The following is a 16,152-nucleotide window of genomic DNA, read 5'->3' as shown; positions in this document are numbered from 1 at the left end:
CTTGTAACTGTAGTCCTGGGGAGGTGGAGACAGGTGGACCCTTGGGTCTTGCTGGCTAGCCTCATCTGTTTGACAAGTCCCAGGTTAGTGAGAGACCCTGACTCAAATGCCAAACTTGCTTGAGAGGGTAGGAAGGGTCAGGGCCTGTCTGCTTTAGGGATACAGGTTTGCAAAAGTGACCCAGATGCATGTGTGTCTGCATACACATGTACACACACACACACACACACACACACACACACACACACACACCATGAGGGTAAAGGAGAAGCAGAATGTGAGAAAGCCGGCCAGACTTCCCATCAATCTTCTGGACTACATGAGCAGAGAGAGTTTTCTCCAGACTGGAAGAAGAAAATGAGAAGAATTGGGGCGAGGGACACTCAGTGGTGGGGAAACTGAGGCTGGAAGAGGTGTCTGATGGGAAAGGCCATCTTGAAACCATGTGCTGGAGGCAAAGGCTCTCCTGTGAGATTTCAGGTGAGGGAGAGCCTGTCTGGTCCTCAGCTTCTCATCTTCAAAATGGATAAGTGTCCTCCAGGGGTGTTCCCAAAGGAGAGGGTTTATGTCTCTCTGATGGTCCTTTGAATGGACAAACAGGCATTCAAGTAACACAAGCACCCCCACCCCTCAACCTTCTGCTTTTGCCCTCTGTCCTGACCCTGGCAGGTAGGATTCTGGAATCTTCTACTGTTCATCTCACCTCTCTCTGACATTCTCTCCTCTGCCTACAGGGGGAAGGAGACTGCCGAGGTGGAAGTGTTCTGAAAAACCTGGAGGAGGGCGTGAGTATGAGGAGGGTAGGGGCCAGGGAGAATGAGACAGGGGGATGCCCTCAGACCTGCCTTGTGGATATGCCCTGCATAGTGCTGGGGAAAGGGAAGGCTCCCAAAGTCACTTGCTGGGCTCTGGCTTGGCCCTGGTCTTCTTCCTCACTGTGCCATGACAGTACTGGGTGAGGAGCGGCAGAGAGGCTGATCTGAGAGCTAGGCTTGGTGGAGGGCACACTTGGAAAGGATGAGAAGCAGGGCCGAGGTGAAGGGGCCCTGGGCTTTTAAGATGACCCTAGATCCTGGAGACAATGTCGGGTGTGCTTCCCTGGAGCTAGGGGCTGTGGGAAATGGTGACTGCTGTATGGCTTTTTCTGCTTGATTCAGGACTCTAGAAAGGGGGTTATCTGGTCCTGGCTCACGTTGTCTTCAGTTTTACAAGGGAAGTCAGAGGACACAGTTCTTAATCGGAAGGAACTCAGCTAGGGGCAGGCAGGAGTCTCTGATCTCTGTTGGAGGATTGGCTTGTCTCCACACACCCCTGGTAGGCCCCACAGGAGACCCTTCACCCTCCTCAGGTCTTTTCTGTCCTGTGCCCCATGCTGGCCCCTCCGTCCACTCCAGGCCTGGAGAGGAACAGGGAGTGGTTTTGGCGGTTGGCACAGGGGGAGCTGTTGATGGCACGAGGCCCTATCATCTGACAGCTGCCTGGCCTCTGGTAGGGAGGGCCCCACAGGGAGGGGCTGAGCTGTAGCAGCTCCCGAGGGTGGCCCACCGACACTGCTGTACCATCCTGGGCCGCCATAGGCCCAGCAATAAGGAGTGGAGCTGTCTAGGGGCCGCAAGGACTCCTAGGTTGAGGGAAGGCGCTATGGAGGTACGTGAGGATTCCTGTTCACTGGTCCTCAGGATAAGGTTCATGATGCTTTTGAGAAGTTAGTTTTGTGTGTGTTATTGCAAAGGATGAATTAGCTTGAGGCACACCCAACTGTGGTGGGTGCTCAGTAAATATTGGCCTGCCTGCCTGCCATTATTTCTTTTAGGAACCAGGAGCTAGGGTGGGAGGTTGTATGGCTTCCTGACAAGGTTTATGGCAGATGCTGTGGCTTCATGTTAGAGATGAAGAAGCAGAAGCTTGAGATAGCCCTTGGATGTTTCTGGATATGTGTCATACAGGCCTCTTAACCCCTGACCTGGAGATAAAATGGTAGCCTCTGAATCATTACTTTTAGTAACAATGTTCTGGGTGTGTTTATATTATGTTCCAGGACTTCTGACCCCTGCATCCCTAGTCTGGGCCATATGGAGTCCATAATCTAGAGCCAAGCCAGAAGGAGTAAGGTTAGACATCTGGACGAGCTATTGACCCTAAGGGCATGTTTGACCTTGGTCTTATGGAAGAAAGAGGTGCCCCCTTGATGGCATCTTGTTTTAGGTTTTAGGAAAAATGACTTGGTGTGGGATCAGACAGTCTGCAGGTGGTCATGTGTCAGGGCTGTGCCTTGTCTGGTGGGAGGAAGGAGGAGAAAATGTCTCACTAAAGGAGGGTAAGGAGGCAAACAGGAGAGCAGATTCCAGAAAGGCCTGCTGCTACAGAGGACTGGAAACCCCACTGTCAGGCTTCCAGACATCTGTTGTAGGTTGGGTGACCCAGGGCTGCAGGGATGGTCCGCTGGCTGCCTGGGGCTCTGCTGTCTTCTGGGCAGGGGGAAGGAGAGAGCTGCTCAGGGTACTAGCCTGTTTGTGAGGTGTTTCCTGCTTGGCCTCTCCAGGCAGCTTCCTCCAATGGAGCTGGTGTTCAGTGGAGGCTGCAGAGGCGAGAGCTATGTCGCACTTTGTTTTGGAAAAATCCAAGTGGTGGGCAGGAAGGGGGAGGGGGAGGAAGGGGGTGTGGCTGCAGGGCCTGTGTGGGGGCCTCAATCCTAGGAGATGCAGGAATGAAGGGCGGGGCTCTGGCTGCTTCTCTCGACCCCTGGTATTCACTGGCAGACCCACCTCTCAGCTGGGGCTCTGGGGACCTAGGTTCAGGAAACAGTTTATTTTATTTTATTTTATTTTTTGCTCTGTCCAGAGGTGTTTTGTTTGCTCATGGACCTGGAAGGCAGGCAGGATTTCTCCCAGCCTCTAGCTGCAAACAAGGCCCACTGGAGACCAGCGTTTCACATTGTTCTTGCTGCATGGATATGCCATGGGGAACAGAAGGTGGCAAAGAGGAGCCCCAGGCTACTGGCCTGAGCTACTCTGGAATGTCTGAGTTGTGGTTGGTTCTTGCCTTCAGGGAGAACCAAGGAAAAAGGAATTGGTGCCTGCAGCAGGAAGGATTCGGGTTAGATATAAGGGGGACCATCTTGACAGTGAGGAAAGATGCTGTTTGGGGGAGGCTGTGGAATGCCCTTTCATGGAGGCCTTTCTGCAAAGGAGAGACATGTTTGCGAGATTAGAATAAGGGAGACTTCTGTTTGGTGCTCAAGGAGTTGGATCAAAAGTTCTATTATTGGTCTGTCTTGGGAGGAGTTACTAGGAAGTTAAGAGTTTTGAGATTCCCTAGAGGGGAAAAGAATGGGATTACAGGCAAGCCAAGAATTTATTTTCCTTTTAAAAATAAACCTTCCCCAGGGACTCTAAATGGGGCAGGTAAGAGATGTCAGAGCCCTGTGTTGTACCCATTTTACTGATGAGCACATGAGACTACGCTACTGTGCCTCTCACCGGGTGGGTTGACAGTTATCTTCACTGTACAGAATGAGGGTGAGGCTTGGGCCTCTCTTCTTCTACTCCCAGGTGCCCAGAGCTCAGTTCAACAGTGAATGGTTAGCCAGTGAGAGGATGCCCGCCGTGAGGGGCACAGAGCTGACTGCAGGCCTCAGCTTACCTAACTGCTGTCTTGTAGGGAGTCTACAGGAGGGGTGTGTTTGCTCCCGGCTGCCCCTTTACTGAACACTTGAACTCATGACAAGTCCACAGTCCCTGTGCAGCTTGCTTTCTGCTGGCGAGGGTCATGTGTCCCCAAACCTTGCAGAAAACAGGAAGCCCTGTTGGTATGAGGGCAGTCCAGCCCTGTGATTCATCAGGGGATGACAGTCCAGCTGTTGGTCCCTATCCCCTGCCCGGGGCAGTTTCCCCTGTGCATCTCTGTCCCAGCCACCCTGCTGTAAAGAGTGTTTGGACTTTTCTTATCACACCTCTGGAGGCAGCAGGGCCAGACTCTGTTTGGGCCAAGTATTTATCATCCAGTTGGGAGTGAGGAATGTGGAGTGTTATAACCTTGGCCAGAGGGTGGTGGGGAACTGGACTGGAAACCTGGTCGTTGGGTCTTGTGCATCCCTTACCCTGTGCCTTCAGAGCTCTGCTTGGCTCTCCAGTTCCTTCGCCAGCCCTGGCTCAATTGGCCTATTGTCTTCCTCCAGCTCCTTGCATGTGCCTGGCCCTGATCTTGGCGGCACCGTGAGCTTTGGCTAAGATGTGACTTCCAGTTGTTCGAAGCAGCTGTGGTGGCTTCCTTCAAGAGTGGCTGTGGATCCATAGCAGATGAAACCCCAGGGGCTATTTATAGCAGGGTGGCCCTGGGGCTTGGAGCCAGGCCCAGGGCCTGAGGAGAGTCAGGGCCTCCTCATCAGAGACCATTGCAATGGGATAGATGAAGTGTTGGCTTTCTGTGTGCTTTGGGGTGGGGAGTTTTGGAACAGACTGGTTTAGGGTTTTGAAAACCAAACACCCCTGGTCCCCGCCTTCCCTGCCCTAGCCTGACTCATGCAACCCTGAGTCCTAGGGCCAGAAATGCTGAGAGACTGAGAATTATTCCTCCGGACAGCATTGTTTAGCTCCTCCTTGCACTGTGGGTTCTGCTGAGCTCTGAGCAGCCCCACAGTGGCAGGGTGCACAGCCCTCCTGCAGCCAGGGGCCCTGACTCTGTACTCCATGGAGAGCTGGACCTCAGAGCCCCACACTCTGCATGGTGGGTGCAACACCCTCTACTTAGGCTCTGTGGCCAAGGCCAGGTCAGAGTTTGAGTCCTGCTGCATCATCAACCTCCTAGGGATTCAGGGGTGAGTCACCACTGTCTTATGTCTCTGTCCTTGCAGACTTTAGCCTTGCTGCTTCCCAAGAGGAGGCTGCCATTTGGTGGCCAGGAAAGGTGGCTCGGTGGAGCTCAGGAATTCAGAACTGGGGTGCCCGATTCTACATGCATTAGAGTGGATGGTGGCCGCTGAGGGAGAGCAAAGCAGGTCTTCTTTTTTTCCTGTGAGGGTGGACAGTTGTTCCTTTCCGTCCAGGAATTTCTCTTTCAGTTCTTCTTAATGGGAGAGTGACAGCTAAAGTGACAGCTAAAGTGACAGCTGCCATTGATCAAGTGCCAGGCACAGAGTGAGGAGGCTCATCTGCATTTTTAAAAATTCCTGTACCAGCTATTGAGGGCTGCCCTGTTTCACTGCGACATGCTGGTGACATTTTACCAGGTTCAGAGGCCTGAGTGTCCCCATGGCTGCCCAGCAGGATGCTGGAGCCTAGAGCCGAAGTCTTAAAGTCACTCTGCTGCTCTGCAAAGTTTGGGTCACCAATGTGGGTCTGTCTGTTCGCTTAATTTTATGCCATCAACATCCTGGACATGGCGTAGGTGAGCCGCATAACAGACACAGATCCTTAGAAATATGGGTCCCTGGATGCCCTTTATAAATTACACACCTGATGCTCTGTCTCAAAGCTTTCCATTGATCTAGTGACTTGCTGTTGTGGCTTTGGAGGAGTGGGGAGCGTGGGACTGTAGTGACAGAGGACACAGGTTCAGAGCTGGCCCGAGCGTAGATACCCTTAGCTTTCCCGGAGCATAGACAGTTGCTGTTTGTGACCTCTAGTTGAGGTTACTATCATGATGCCTGATGAATTAGAGCAAGGTGGGTTTCTGCCAATCTAGCCACTGTTGGTAAGTATGTCTCCAGAGCAGCGGAGCCACTCAGGAGACTGTATGTCTCTGTATCAGAGATGACCTCTTTCATCTGTCTGAGTCTTTCCCACAGCAGGTACTTCTGACTTTTGGGATTTTGTGGCTGGGAGTTGAGGTATTAGGGTGGTATGGATGGAGAGTTGCTCATGGAGGATCTGTGTGTGGCCATGACCTAGCTCCTCTCTGCTCTGCCCTTCCTGTGCTCCCTATCTCTTGTAACAGTGTGCATTCTCTCTTTTCCAGGGCTCCATGAGAGTTTCCCCAAGCAAACAGCCACAGCCACAGCCTATCAGGTACACTTGGCACATGGGGAAGGGATGGGGTATGGGCATTCTCAGACCTATCCTGAATCCCGAGACTGATGCTGTGCAGCCCTAGTGAGAGGCCCGCAGTTGGTGGCCCTTGGCCTTCATCATTGTGAGATCCAAACCAGACATTGAGGTGGACTCTATATTTTCCCACATTAGCTCATTAGTCCTTGTAATGGCACTGAAGGTCTGTGTATTGGCAAATGAGTTGATTAGTGTCTGCAGAGACTTGTTCAAGGTCATCTACTGCTCAGAAGTGGCCCTCAGGGCTGGTCACCATCAAGGCTCATGCTGGTTCTCTTTGTGGATGGGTCTCTAATGGCGGGAGGTCTTTGTAGAGTATCATTTGCCACACAGGAAAAGAACACTCAGGAGAACTCCAGGCTTTGCCCACACCCCACCTCCTTCCTTACCTTCACTCTGAGCCTCACAAAATGTGTAAGGGTGCCAGCCATGGTTTCTGCCTACAACTCCTATAGATTGAGGTTGTCTTTTACCCCCACCCCCACCCCCAACCCCCAACCCCATCCCTTCCACAGCTTGGTCCACTTGGAACTGTGATGCCAGTCTTGTCCAGCTGGTGGCACTGTTGTGCCTTTGTATCTTTTTTGGAAACCATCCTGACAGTGGAGCTGGCTGGTCACCACCCCAGGAGGGAAAGGCTAGAAAGGAATGGGCTGTTTATGAGTTTCCTGAGGAGGATGCAGGACCTTTAGAGCCGGGAACAAAGGACTATGGAGGGTGGAGGGTACTCAGGCTACTTTGTATCAACGTTTGGGGTAAATGTGCATGCGGCTTCTGGCTCCTGGGTAGACCAGTAGTCAGAGCTCTAGCTTAGCTGCTGCTGAGATACAAGAGGGGCAGGAGTGATTTGAATTCAAGTCCAACTCTAAACTGGGCAGCTACCCCTGTCATTTCATCAGAGAAGATTGTCCTTGGCTGCCTTCTCTCTATGCCCATCTAGGACCATGTCAACCCTGGTGGAATCTAGATATTTCTAAGTTCCTTCATGTCCCTGGACTTTTTGTCACCACATCAGAGAATCTGCTACTTTTAACTCTCTCCAGCCTCACCCCCATACTGCTATAGTATAGTGAAGGTTATCGAAATGAGAAGTGTTGTCCACTCCTCGTGGGAGGAGTACATCTCGGATGGGGAGGGAAGATGTGGTATTGAGTATTGGAACGAGGAGGATGGAGAAGAGCTGTCCCAGCAGGCAACACAGACCCCTCTTCTGTTAGAAAAGCAGATGTGTGAAGCTGTGAGGGCCTTGCTTCCCTCACCTGTGTCCAGGGGAGAGACAGCTGCTAGCCTGGGTGCTCCCCAGTGTGTCCTGCCTTTGCCACCACTGCAGCAATCATCCAGCACTCTCTTACTTGTCTGGCCTTTAGGAATGAGGGAGACCTGGGCCAAGAACGATCTCTGCAGGGGGAGCTGGGACCAGAGCGTGGGGGTTGCGGGGTGTCAGCCTGCCTTAGGGAGGCTGGAATGTTCTTGGGCTCTGGCTCAGCTCCACCCATGTGAGCATATCACCTGAGCTGCCCCCTTCCCCAGGGAGGCCTCCGGTCTTCTCAGCCTGAGTGCATGGAGGTGGCCAGGGCTCTGCTCCAGGCTCCCTGGGGAGCACCATCCTATTCAGTCTTTCCATATCAAGATCCTTATAGATACTTCTATTTAGCTAACTGGGCATTAGAGATGGTGTTGGATTCCTGGGTTCTGACCTGGACCCATCCTCTACTCAGTCTCTCTAGAAACATGAGCGTGAGCCGAGCCATGGACGACAGTTGTGAGCTGGACCTGGTATATGTTACCGAACGCATCATCGCCGTGTCCTTCCCCAGCACAGCTAATGAGGAGAACTTCCGCAGCAATCTCCGTGAAGTGGCTCAGATGCTGAAATCTAAGCATGGGGGCAACTACCTGGTGGGTGGGCCTCTCCCTTCCTCTTGCTCACTTCCTGTACACTGAGAGTCTCTGCCCACTCTCCATGCCAACACCCTTCCCTGCCTTACCATGGGCATCCTGCAAGGCCCAGGGCTTCACTCTATCTCAGAGAGAGTTGATTCTCAGGAGAGCATGTGCAGTTGAGTGGAGCCAAGTGTGTGTTATCTGAGTGTGAAAATGTGTGACCACTTGTGAGTGCATGTGTGTCAGTGTGTGTGTGATTGTGAGAATGTGTGAATGTGTCAGTGGGCTGACTAGAAGAGAATAAGGACACAGGTTCACGTTGCTGAGCCTTCACAACAAATCTGGTCCTCTGATGGCCTCTTTCCCTGGAGAGAGACGGCTGAAGTCAGTGTGGTGAAGCTGCTTCTGGTGGAAGCCCTGGAGCGGACTTGACCATGTGTAGTTTTGGGAGTCCTGTGGCTGGCTAGAGTTACCTGATATTAGGGAGGTGGGTGACAGAGATTTCTTCTACAGCAGGAAGCTATCCCTGGAGGGAGGCTCAGGTTCTTGCTCAAGGAAGTCATGTGGGGCTGGACTGCTGGCCATGAGCCCCTGGGTGCTGTCTGCCCTGTTTGACAGAGGTGGGGTGAGGAGGTTGCACAAGGGTGCTGGGGTTGCTGGAACAAATGGCCACACACTGTTTGGCTTAAAATGACAGGAATGTGTTCTGAAGGCTGGGCATCTGGGTGTCAGGGAGGCCATGCTCCCCTGAGTCCTGGAGAAACTGCCTTCTGTCCCTCTTTCTCACTCCTGGCCTCTCCCAAGCATTCCCTGGCTTGTGGCCACATGGCTTTATTTGCTGCCTCCACCTTCTGGTTATAAGGAAATCAGTTGTTAGCCTTAGGCTCACCCTGCATCCAAGAGTGTCTCCTAACAAGGTCCTTAACTACTTCCAAAGGAGGCAGATTCTGTAGTTCTGAGTGGGCATGCATGTTGAAGGCCTCTGTGGCAGTCCATCCATCATCTGTGCTGAGCACTGTGAAGTGCCTGGCTTTAAATACCAGAAAGTCCTGCCTCTGTGATAGCCGAATGTATGGTCTTGGCCATTAGTTTTCCTATCTGCAAAAATGGGGCTTGCTGAGGGAGTGAAGCCAGCTCTGTGACATTGTTATTGTCATTTAAGTGTGTTTTTTAATGGTACTGGGAGTATCTGGACTCCTTTGGCTTCAGGAATGCAGAGTTCTAGGATGTCTGTGTTCTGCCACAGCCTCCTCTTCACGCCCAGAGAATCTGTCCCCTCTCCTCCTGGTATATGACAGCGATTATCAAACTTGTGGTCAAACTTGATAGAGGCAGGCAATTGCAGGGAATTCTACTCAGCCCTTTAGGGGGTCAAGGAACGTGGGAGACAGTGTAGTCTGTGGGATGTGAGTACACTCCATGTGGTAGAAGACCAAGAAGCAGTCTTGTTGGGGGATTCGATCCTAGAGTCAGAGATGGAATGCCCACTATCACTCAGCACCAGCGGGCAGGGCTCCATCCCAAGTTCAGGATGTTCACTTGCAAGGGGCCTGGCTGAGTGTGGTAGCCTCCACCTTTCCTGAGAACTCACTGCTGATCCTATTGGCTAACATGCATTTGTGGTGGAAATTTTTGTTAGGGGAGAGAGTGACAGCGGGTATAAGGAGTCTAAGAGCTCATGGCTGGCCTGTGGTTGGGCTCCTGACAACCAGGGACAAACTCCCTGTTCCAACTTCCACTCCCTCATTCTTCCTGGTCTCTCCCTTTGTCTCTTTCTAGCTATTCAACCTCTCTGAGCAGAGGCCTGACATCACAAAGCTCCATGCTAAGGTGAGTCTGTGGCTGTTTTGGGAAGAATAGGCCTGGCCTAGCCTGGGCTAGTGGAAGAGAGAACATATCCCTTCTTGTGTAGTGCCATGACAGTTCCAAGTTCAAGGGCATCTTGGATATGCAAAATGGACTACAGTACCAACCAATTTTCACTGTGTGAAATTTCACACAGTGGTTTCTGACCTCATCTGCCCTGGGGAGGGTATATACAGGGTTTCTGGGAGTGGGGCTGGGGTTATGTCTTTTCTATATGTGCCTGTCTCCAGGGTTTACTTTGCTTACTAAGTGGGTTTTTAGAGACTTTGCTGGGGACTTTGGCTTCTATTTTGGATTCTGGTGCCTGTCATTATGGAATGTTAAGCAAGCAACAGACTGCTCTGGACCTCAGATCATGTCTCCGAAAGTGGACAGCTGGCTTAGGCATGTTCTGTGGATCCTGCCAAATAGCAGCTCTTTTCATTTAGTGTTTTGTGAAATTAGAGAGGGCTCGAGGAGGCCTTGAGGGCTGAAGGCCACTGAGAAGTTCTGCTTCTGCACACTTCAGACTTCTCTCAGAGGCCTGGGAATGGGCAGTCTGTATATCCAAAGGGCCGTGAGCGTCACAGGACCCTTTCCTTCCTCTGACACCCTGTCAGCCTTGAACTGAGGGTTCTGAAGGGAAGCTGAAGGGCTGGGCTCAGGCCTTGGCACACCCCTGTGAGGAGAATAGCTCTGGGAAAGGGAGATGACTTCCCTCAGACCCTACTTTGATCCTGGGTCCCAGGTCATAGCCTTTGCTCTTTAAGCCTCTGCTCTCAGCAGGACTGGTGGGCAGGACAGGAGCAGAGGCCTGGCTGCTGGTTCCCACATTGTGCTGGCCGGCTTGATGGAGTCTCTAGGCTTTCCTTTTCTTACTTATGTCTTACTTAATCACAGGTCCTGGAATTTGGCTGGCCTGACCTGCACACGCCAGCCCTGGAGAAGATCTGCAGTGTCTGTAAGGCCATGGACACCTGGCTCAATGCAGACCCCCACAATGTCGTCGTTCTCCACAACAAGGTTAGAGCCGGGGCTGTCCACGTGGGCACGTACCTGTGTGTGTACAACTGCGTGTGCACACCTGCTTGGGTATTCCAATTACGTGATTGTGCTCACACACCCATTTGTGTTTTTCATTCTAGAACATGATAGCTTCTGCTCAAGAGTATTACCTCCAACAAATGGGGACAGGGCAGTGACTTATGTTCCTAACAGTGGAGGGTGCACTGGCTTTTCTGATTCCCATCCTCCTGCCTCCCTCTCCAATGTTACTCTTTCTCCAGAACAGCACCCTTCTCCGCTACCCTTGGCCCCCAGGCTTCTGGGTGGACTTTTAACAGCAGAGCCTGTTTGACCAGTGATTGCTTTTTGCCTCTTTCAGGGAAACCGAGGCAGGATTGGGGTTGTCATTGCAGCATATCTGCACTACAGCAACATTTCAGCCAGGTGAGAGATCAGCTGTCTTTTATCCTAGCTGACCTGGACATTGATGTGGGGACACCCCTTTCCTACCTGCATGGTCTCTACCTTCCTGAGGCAAAGAGCTGCCCTTAGATGGAGGGCCAGGATGGATGAGAGGTGCAGGAGCTCCCAGCTCTGAGGCAGGATGAAAACATCTGAATACAGGGAGTGCCTTCTCCCCTGCGGAAGATACCCACCCAGCGGCTTTGGGCTATTCATTCTCCCTCAATTGCCTTCTGTTCCCCTCGATGATCCAGGAAGGAGTCAGAAAGAGATATTACATCAGAATTGGGCCTAGGGGACAATCTGGAAGTTACCTCAAGCCTGTGGGGCTGTCTTTTTTGCCTGGGTGTTTGGGAGAAAGAACAGGAACTAGCCAGTATGTAGATTCCGTTCTGACCCCATTCAGCACAGAAGCTGAAGGCTTGTTTATCTAGCATAGCTACCCAGAGGCTGCTGTGTCCAGGACCATGTTAGAATGGTGCTTGGAAGAATGTAGAGGTTACAGCTCATGTCTTGCCCTGGAGGACTTCAAATACCAATCAAGTCCCTCAGCAGTGCCCATGGTTGTGGCTATGAAAACATAGAGACCAGAAGTGACTGGGGGCATGTGTCCAGGGGAGCTGTGGCTCTAAAGACCTAAGGATTTCTGTAGGTCTTAGAGAGGAGCTGTGGGGAAAAAGTACTGGTGAATGTAGAGTCAGAGAAGGCTTGGGGACAGTCAGGTAACAGAGAGCAATGACCTTGCTGGCCTTAGTGAGGACTTTGCGTCTACTCTAAATAGGATTGAAAGTTATTGGAATGCCAGAATTATCTCTGTATGCTGTGTGGTGGGTCACAGAAACCAGCCCAGCCTTGTGTCTGCTGAGTGGACACATATGTACCATGGATGCCAAGCTCTTAATGGGTGTCACCTCATCCAATCTCCTTTAAGCCTCATTTGAAGAAGGGGATGAGGTTGGATGGAAAGGATTATGTCTCCAGAGCTAATTAGTAGCAGCCTAGAGATAGGTGCCCAGGCCGCCAGGCTGTAGAAGCCCTGGCCGAGTGCTGTGCCATGCAGATTGTCGATGCTTGAGATGCTTTTCCTGAAGGCTTCTCAGTGTAGCATGTTTGGAGGAGAGGTTTGTCCTTCCACAGTGACCAGGATTGGCCGAGGGGCTGTGCAAGCCTGGGGTGTCTGAGGGAGGGGACAAGAGGCCCTTGGGTGTAGGAATAGGCTTCTCTGACTGTCTCATGTCTCCTCACAGTGCTGACCAGGCTCTGGACCGGTTTGCAATGAAGAGATTCTATGAGGACAAGATTGTGCCCATTGGCCAGCCATCCCAGAGGAGGTGGGTGCCTGGACTCCAGGTCCAGTGTGTGCATTCCTTATGGTGGATACTGGCCTTGTGCACTCTGAAGGGGTAGACATCTACTTAATTGAGGGCGTACCTAGCATGGGGATTTAGCCTGCAGTGCCATGGGTATGGTGGTGCCCACAGGTTGGGATGTCAGTTAGACAGTCTCTAGCAGAACACATTCTGTTGTGACGTGGCTGTAGGAGATCAGGCCCCCGTGTAAAGAAGACACATGCTGTTCTTGGTTGGCCCTGGAGGCGGGGTCACTCCAGCGTGTGGATGAGTACACATACATTGATGTCCCTAATACCTGTTCTGGGAGTTCATAGGTAGCTCTATAAGGGACACCTTCTCTCGGGAGAATTATATAATGTTTTGCTAAGGGCCCCAGCCACATGTTCTCTCTGGAGTGTCGTAATAATAGCCCAGACAGGAAGCAGGACCGGATGGAGTCATTCATTGCCAACTTTGAGGAACTCTACTGTAGCAGTTGGTACTGGGACACCAGGCCAGCGGAGCAGAGTCCCTTCCTTCCCCTGAGGGAGCTGTGGTTCTTTTTAGAGCGTAGGCATTAAATATGTGACCCCCCCTAAAAAATAGCCAGATGGGAAAGGGGGAGAGTTGGAGACAAAGAAGGACAGAGGTTGGGGGAGAATACAGAGAGGCAGAAACAGAGGGATAGGGAGAGAGGACAGAGTAGAGAGAGGGAAGACAGGAGAGATGGAATAGGGAAGGGGAAAGAGAAAAATAAGAGAAAGAAGGGAGGGGAAAAAGAGAAGACCCACACTGGAGAGTGCTACGGCACTGAGGGTGACAGAGAGAACTGGCTGTTTTCATGGAGACAGCCTGGAGTCTCTGGTGGAGGTGACTTTTTGAAGCCCTAACTGGGGCAGTGGTGATGTCCAGGGCACCCTTCTTTTACAGATGAGAAGCTTGAGGTCAGGGTAGGGCCAGGGGCCACAGTGAGTGATGGCTGAGCTAGAATGTAGATGCAGGGCTGGGAGGCTGGGAGTCACGGGTATCTGGCAATGCCACCTGCTGCCTTGCAGAGATCTAGCGGTGGATGACGCCTGATTCAATGTCTGACCCACAGGGGGTCACGGGGCAGCTGGTCCTGGGGAGTCATGGCAAGACCAAGCCTAGACTGGAGACCTAGAAAGTAGGGATTCTGGTATGGCTGTGTGTGGTGGGCCTGCTGTCTGTGCTGACTCAGCCCCATTCTCACACCAAGGACAGGGCACTAAGTGTTTCATACAAGGATGTGTGTGGGCAAGCTTCTTAGGAACAACTGCATTCTTACAAACAGACAATTGCTGCAGATGCCAACAGGTGGTTTTGAAGAAAATTCAAACCACGACTGCTTGAGTGATGGGCAGCCATGGGGCTGGTTCAAAGTGACACATGCTGGCCAAGGGTAGGGGACCTGGGTAGAGCAGGCAGAAAGGCTGGAGGATAAAGGACCCCATGGCTTCTGGAGCCCCTGAGAACTTAGCTGTAGATTCTAAGGGCCTTTTCTACCTCTTGATATTGAGGATCCCTGACACACACCCATGTCCCCACCTTGCCTATCTGGATAGGAGCTGCAGTCACTCCTGAGGATGATTGCCATTGTAGCTGAAAGCCCAAATAAAAGTGCATGAGTACTCTCCAGGTACCCAGGAGCCCAGCACCTTCCAACAGCACATCCTCACTGACTGCTGGCCTCCTAGAAGCCTTCAGCTGGGTCTGAGACCATGCACCAGCTCCTGGCAGTCTGTCATGCGCACATGACAGCTTGGTCTTAGTCACCTTTGGTCCTGAAGGTTACCGTGTACTTATGAATAGGAATGTGGACCATCACTGTGTCCCACTGAGGTTTGGGGAAGGTGGGCTGAACGGTTGCTGTGATGCTGAACAGCGAAGACCAAGCTTCCCCTAACAAGGAAGAGATGAGGTCCAGTCCTCACGTGCCTGCATGCACTGCTGTTGTCCTGTGATTTGACTGCCTGATTTATTCATGTCTGCCAACAGGTCCCATGGGCCAGTGTGTTTGTTGGGGGCAGTCCACCCTCTCTACACACATGAGAAAGTGCATCTGTTAGCTTCCGGAACATTCCTCGCCACTTTCCCTCTGCTTCCTTGTTAGTGTTGCTTATAGGGAACCCGGCAGTTGGACAGGGAAGAGCAAGGACTGTGCGGGAGGGGCTTTGCCTGTAGGTCACCCACTCATTGTCACCCGCCCTCGGACTCATTGTCCCCAGAACACAGACGCATCCTGTTGGCCTGGTCAGGAGATCTGATGGGAACCTGCCATTCCAGGTTTCCGGTTTGAGTAACCGGCCGGGGTGGGGGGAGGGGGCTGGATAGGGCCCTGAATAGGAGCTGGCAATGCCCATCAGATTATCTTGGTAAGGGAGGTTGAGATGGCCCCACCCAGGCTCAGGGACTGGGCCTGGAAGAGGGGCAAGGGGCCAAGAGATGGGGGTGGGGAGAGGTCTTCTGGTGTCATAATTAGAGTCTTAACCCCTCTGTGGAGCTATTGGCTCTTCTAGAGTCCCAGGCTGCATTTGATTGGCTTGTTTGGTTCAACCTGGATCTCTAGCGAATCAGAAAAGGAGGAAATGTCAACCAGTCAGCACCAGAGGACTGACCTGTGGTTCGGAGATGCCTAGTCTAGACTTCTTTCCTTTTCTCTCCCATCCCCTGATTTGTGTGATCTTGAGGTGTGTCACAACTCTTTCTGGACCTGATTTTCTATCTCTGTTGGAAAGAAACGAGATGGCTCAGTCCTTCTGTTCTAGCAGCAAGGTTTTTATTAGAAGAACTGATGCTTTCTGGAGCTGCTTACGTAGCTCAGTCTGTTGACTGCTTAGCATGCTGGAGACCCTAGCATCACACACACACACGCACGCACACACGCACGCACGCGCGCACACACACACACTAAAACCCCCAGAGAAATGCAGTAAAAACTCAACTACAAACCAGCTGAGAGTTAGAATACTTATTGGGAGTTAATCATTTCTGATCCCAAGTAAATAAGTTAATATACAAAATTCCATACATTTAGCAAGAAATAAAATAAGCACTGTAGTTATCAAGCTTTTACTGTTTGTCTTTTCTCTCTTTCTCTTTCTGTCTCTCATACACAGACACATACATATGTGTGTGTCATATGCATACATACATACATACATACATACATACATACATACATACATATGTCATAAGCAAGGTTTGCCTCAGTAAGCCTGATGCTTTGAAGTGGGAATGAGACAGGAAAGAGATACTCATGTCCACCACCAGGGGGTGCTAGATAACTCCAAGTGGGCTCCAGGTTCTGAAATTTTCAGGGTGTTTTGTTGTTGTTCTTTTCCATGTGGCCTGGGTGGGTGCATGTGTCATGTGTATGGGGGGTAGATGGCAGCCTAGGGTGGTGTTCTTAAAGAAAGAAAGAATGAATAATGAATGGATAGAGGGGGTGGACGTGTGGATGACTGGGTGAGTGGATAGGTGAGTGGGTGAGTGGATAGGTAGGTGGGTGGATAGGTGAGTGGGTGGGTGGATGAGTGGGTGGGTGGATAGATGAGTGGGTG

At 51.7% G+C, this 16,152-nt stretch overlaps 1 protein-coding gene across 3 annotated transcripts in view; it reads left to right on the top strand.

Annotated features, from left to right (window-relative positions):
- The window catches only part of Tns1 (tensin 1), a 158,163-nt gene that overhangs the window by 65,665 nt on the left and 76,346 nt on the right, over positions 1–16,152 (top strand). For 2 of the 3 annotated variants that reach the window (XM_028760681.1, XM_028760679.1), the window contains exons 4-10: positions 735–785; positions 5,956–6,005; positions 7,763–7,943; positions 9,708–9,758; positions 10,674–10,796; positions 11,158–11,222; positions 12,488–12,571. In XM_028760681.1, coding sequence (XP_028616514.1) covers positions 5,962–6,005; positions 7,763–7,943; positions 9,708–9,758; positions 10,674–10,796; positions 11,158–11,222; positions 12,488–12,571 — 548 coding nt within the window. In that variant the 5' untranslated portion in view covers positions 735–785; positions 5,956–5,961. Of the gene's footprint in view, positions 1–734; positions 786–4,682; positions 4,817–5,955; positions 6,006–7,762; positions 7,944–9,707; positions 9,759–10,673; positions 10,797–11,157; positions 11,223–12,487; positions 12,572–16,152 lie in introns of those variants that run through there. The other variant, XM_028760680.1, reaches the window with a different exon arrangement.

Source organism: Grammomys surdaster, unplaced genomic scaffold (assembly GCF_004785775.1).
Source record: "Grammomys surdaster isolate TR1022 unplaced genomic scaffold, NIH_TR_1.0 126546, whole genome shotgun sequence".
In the NCBI taxonomy this organism is placed as follows: domain Eukaryota; kingdom Metazoa; phylum Chordata; class Mammalia; order Rodentia; family Muridae; genus Grammomys; species Grammomys surdaster.
This window is presented reverse-complemented; position numbering and strand designations above follow the sequence as displayed.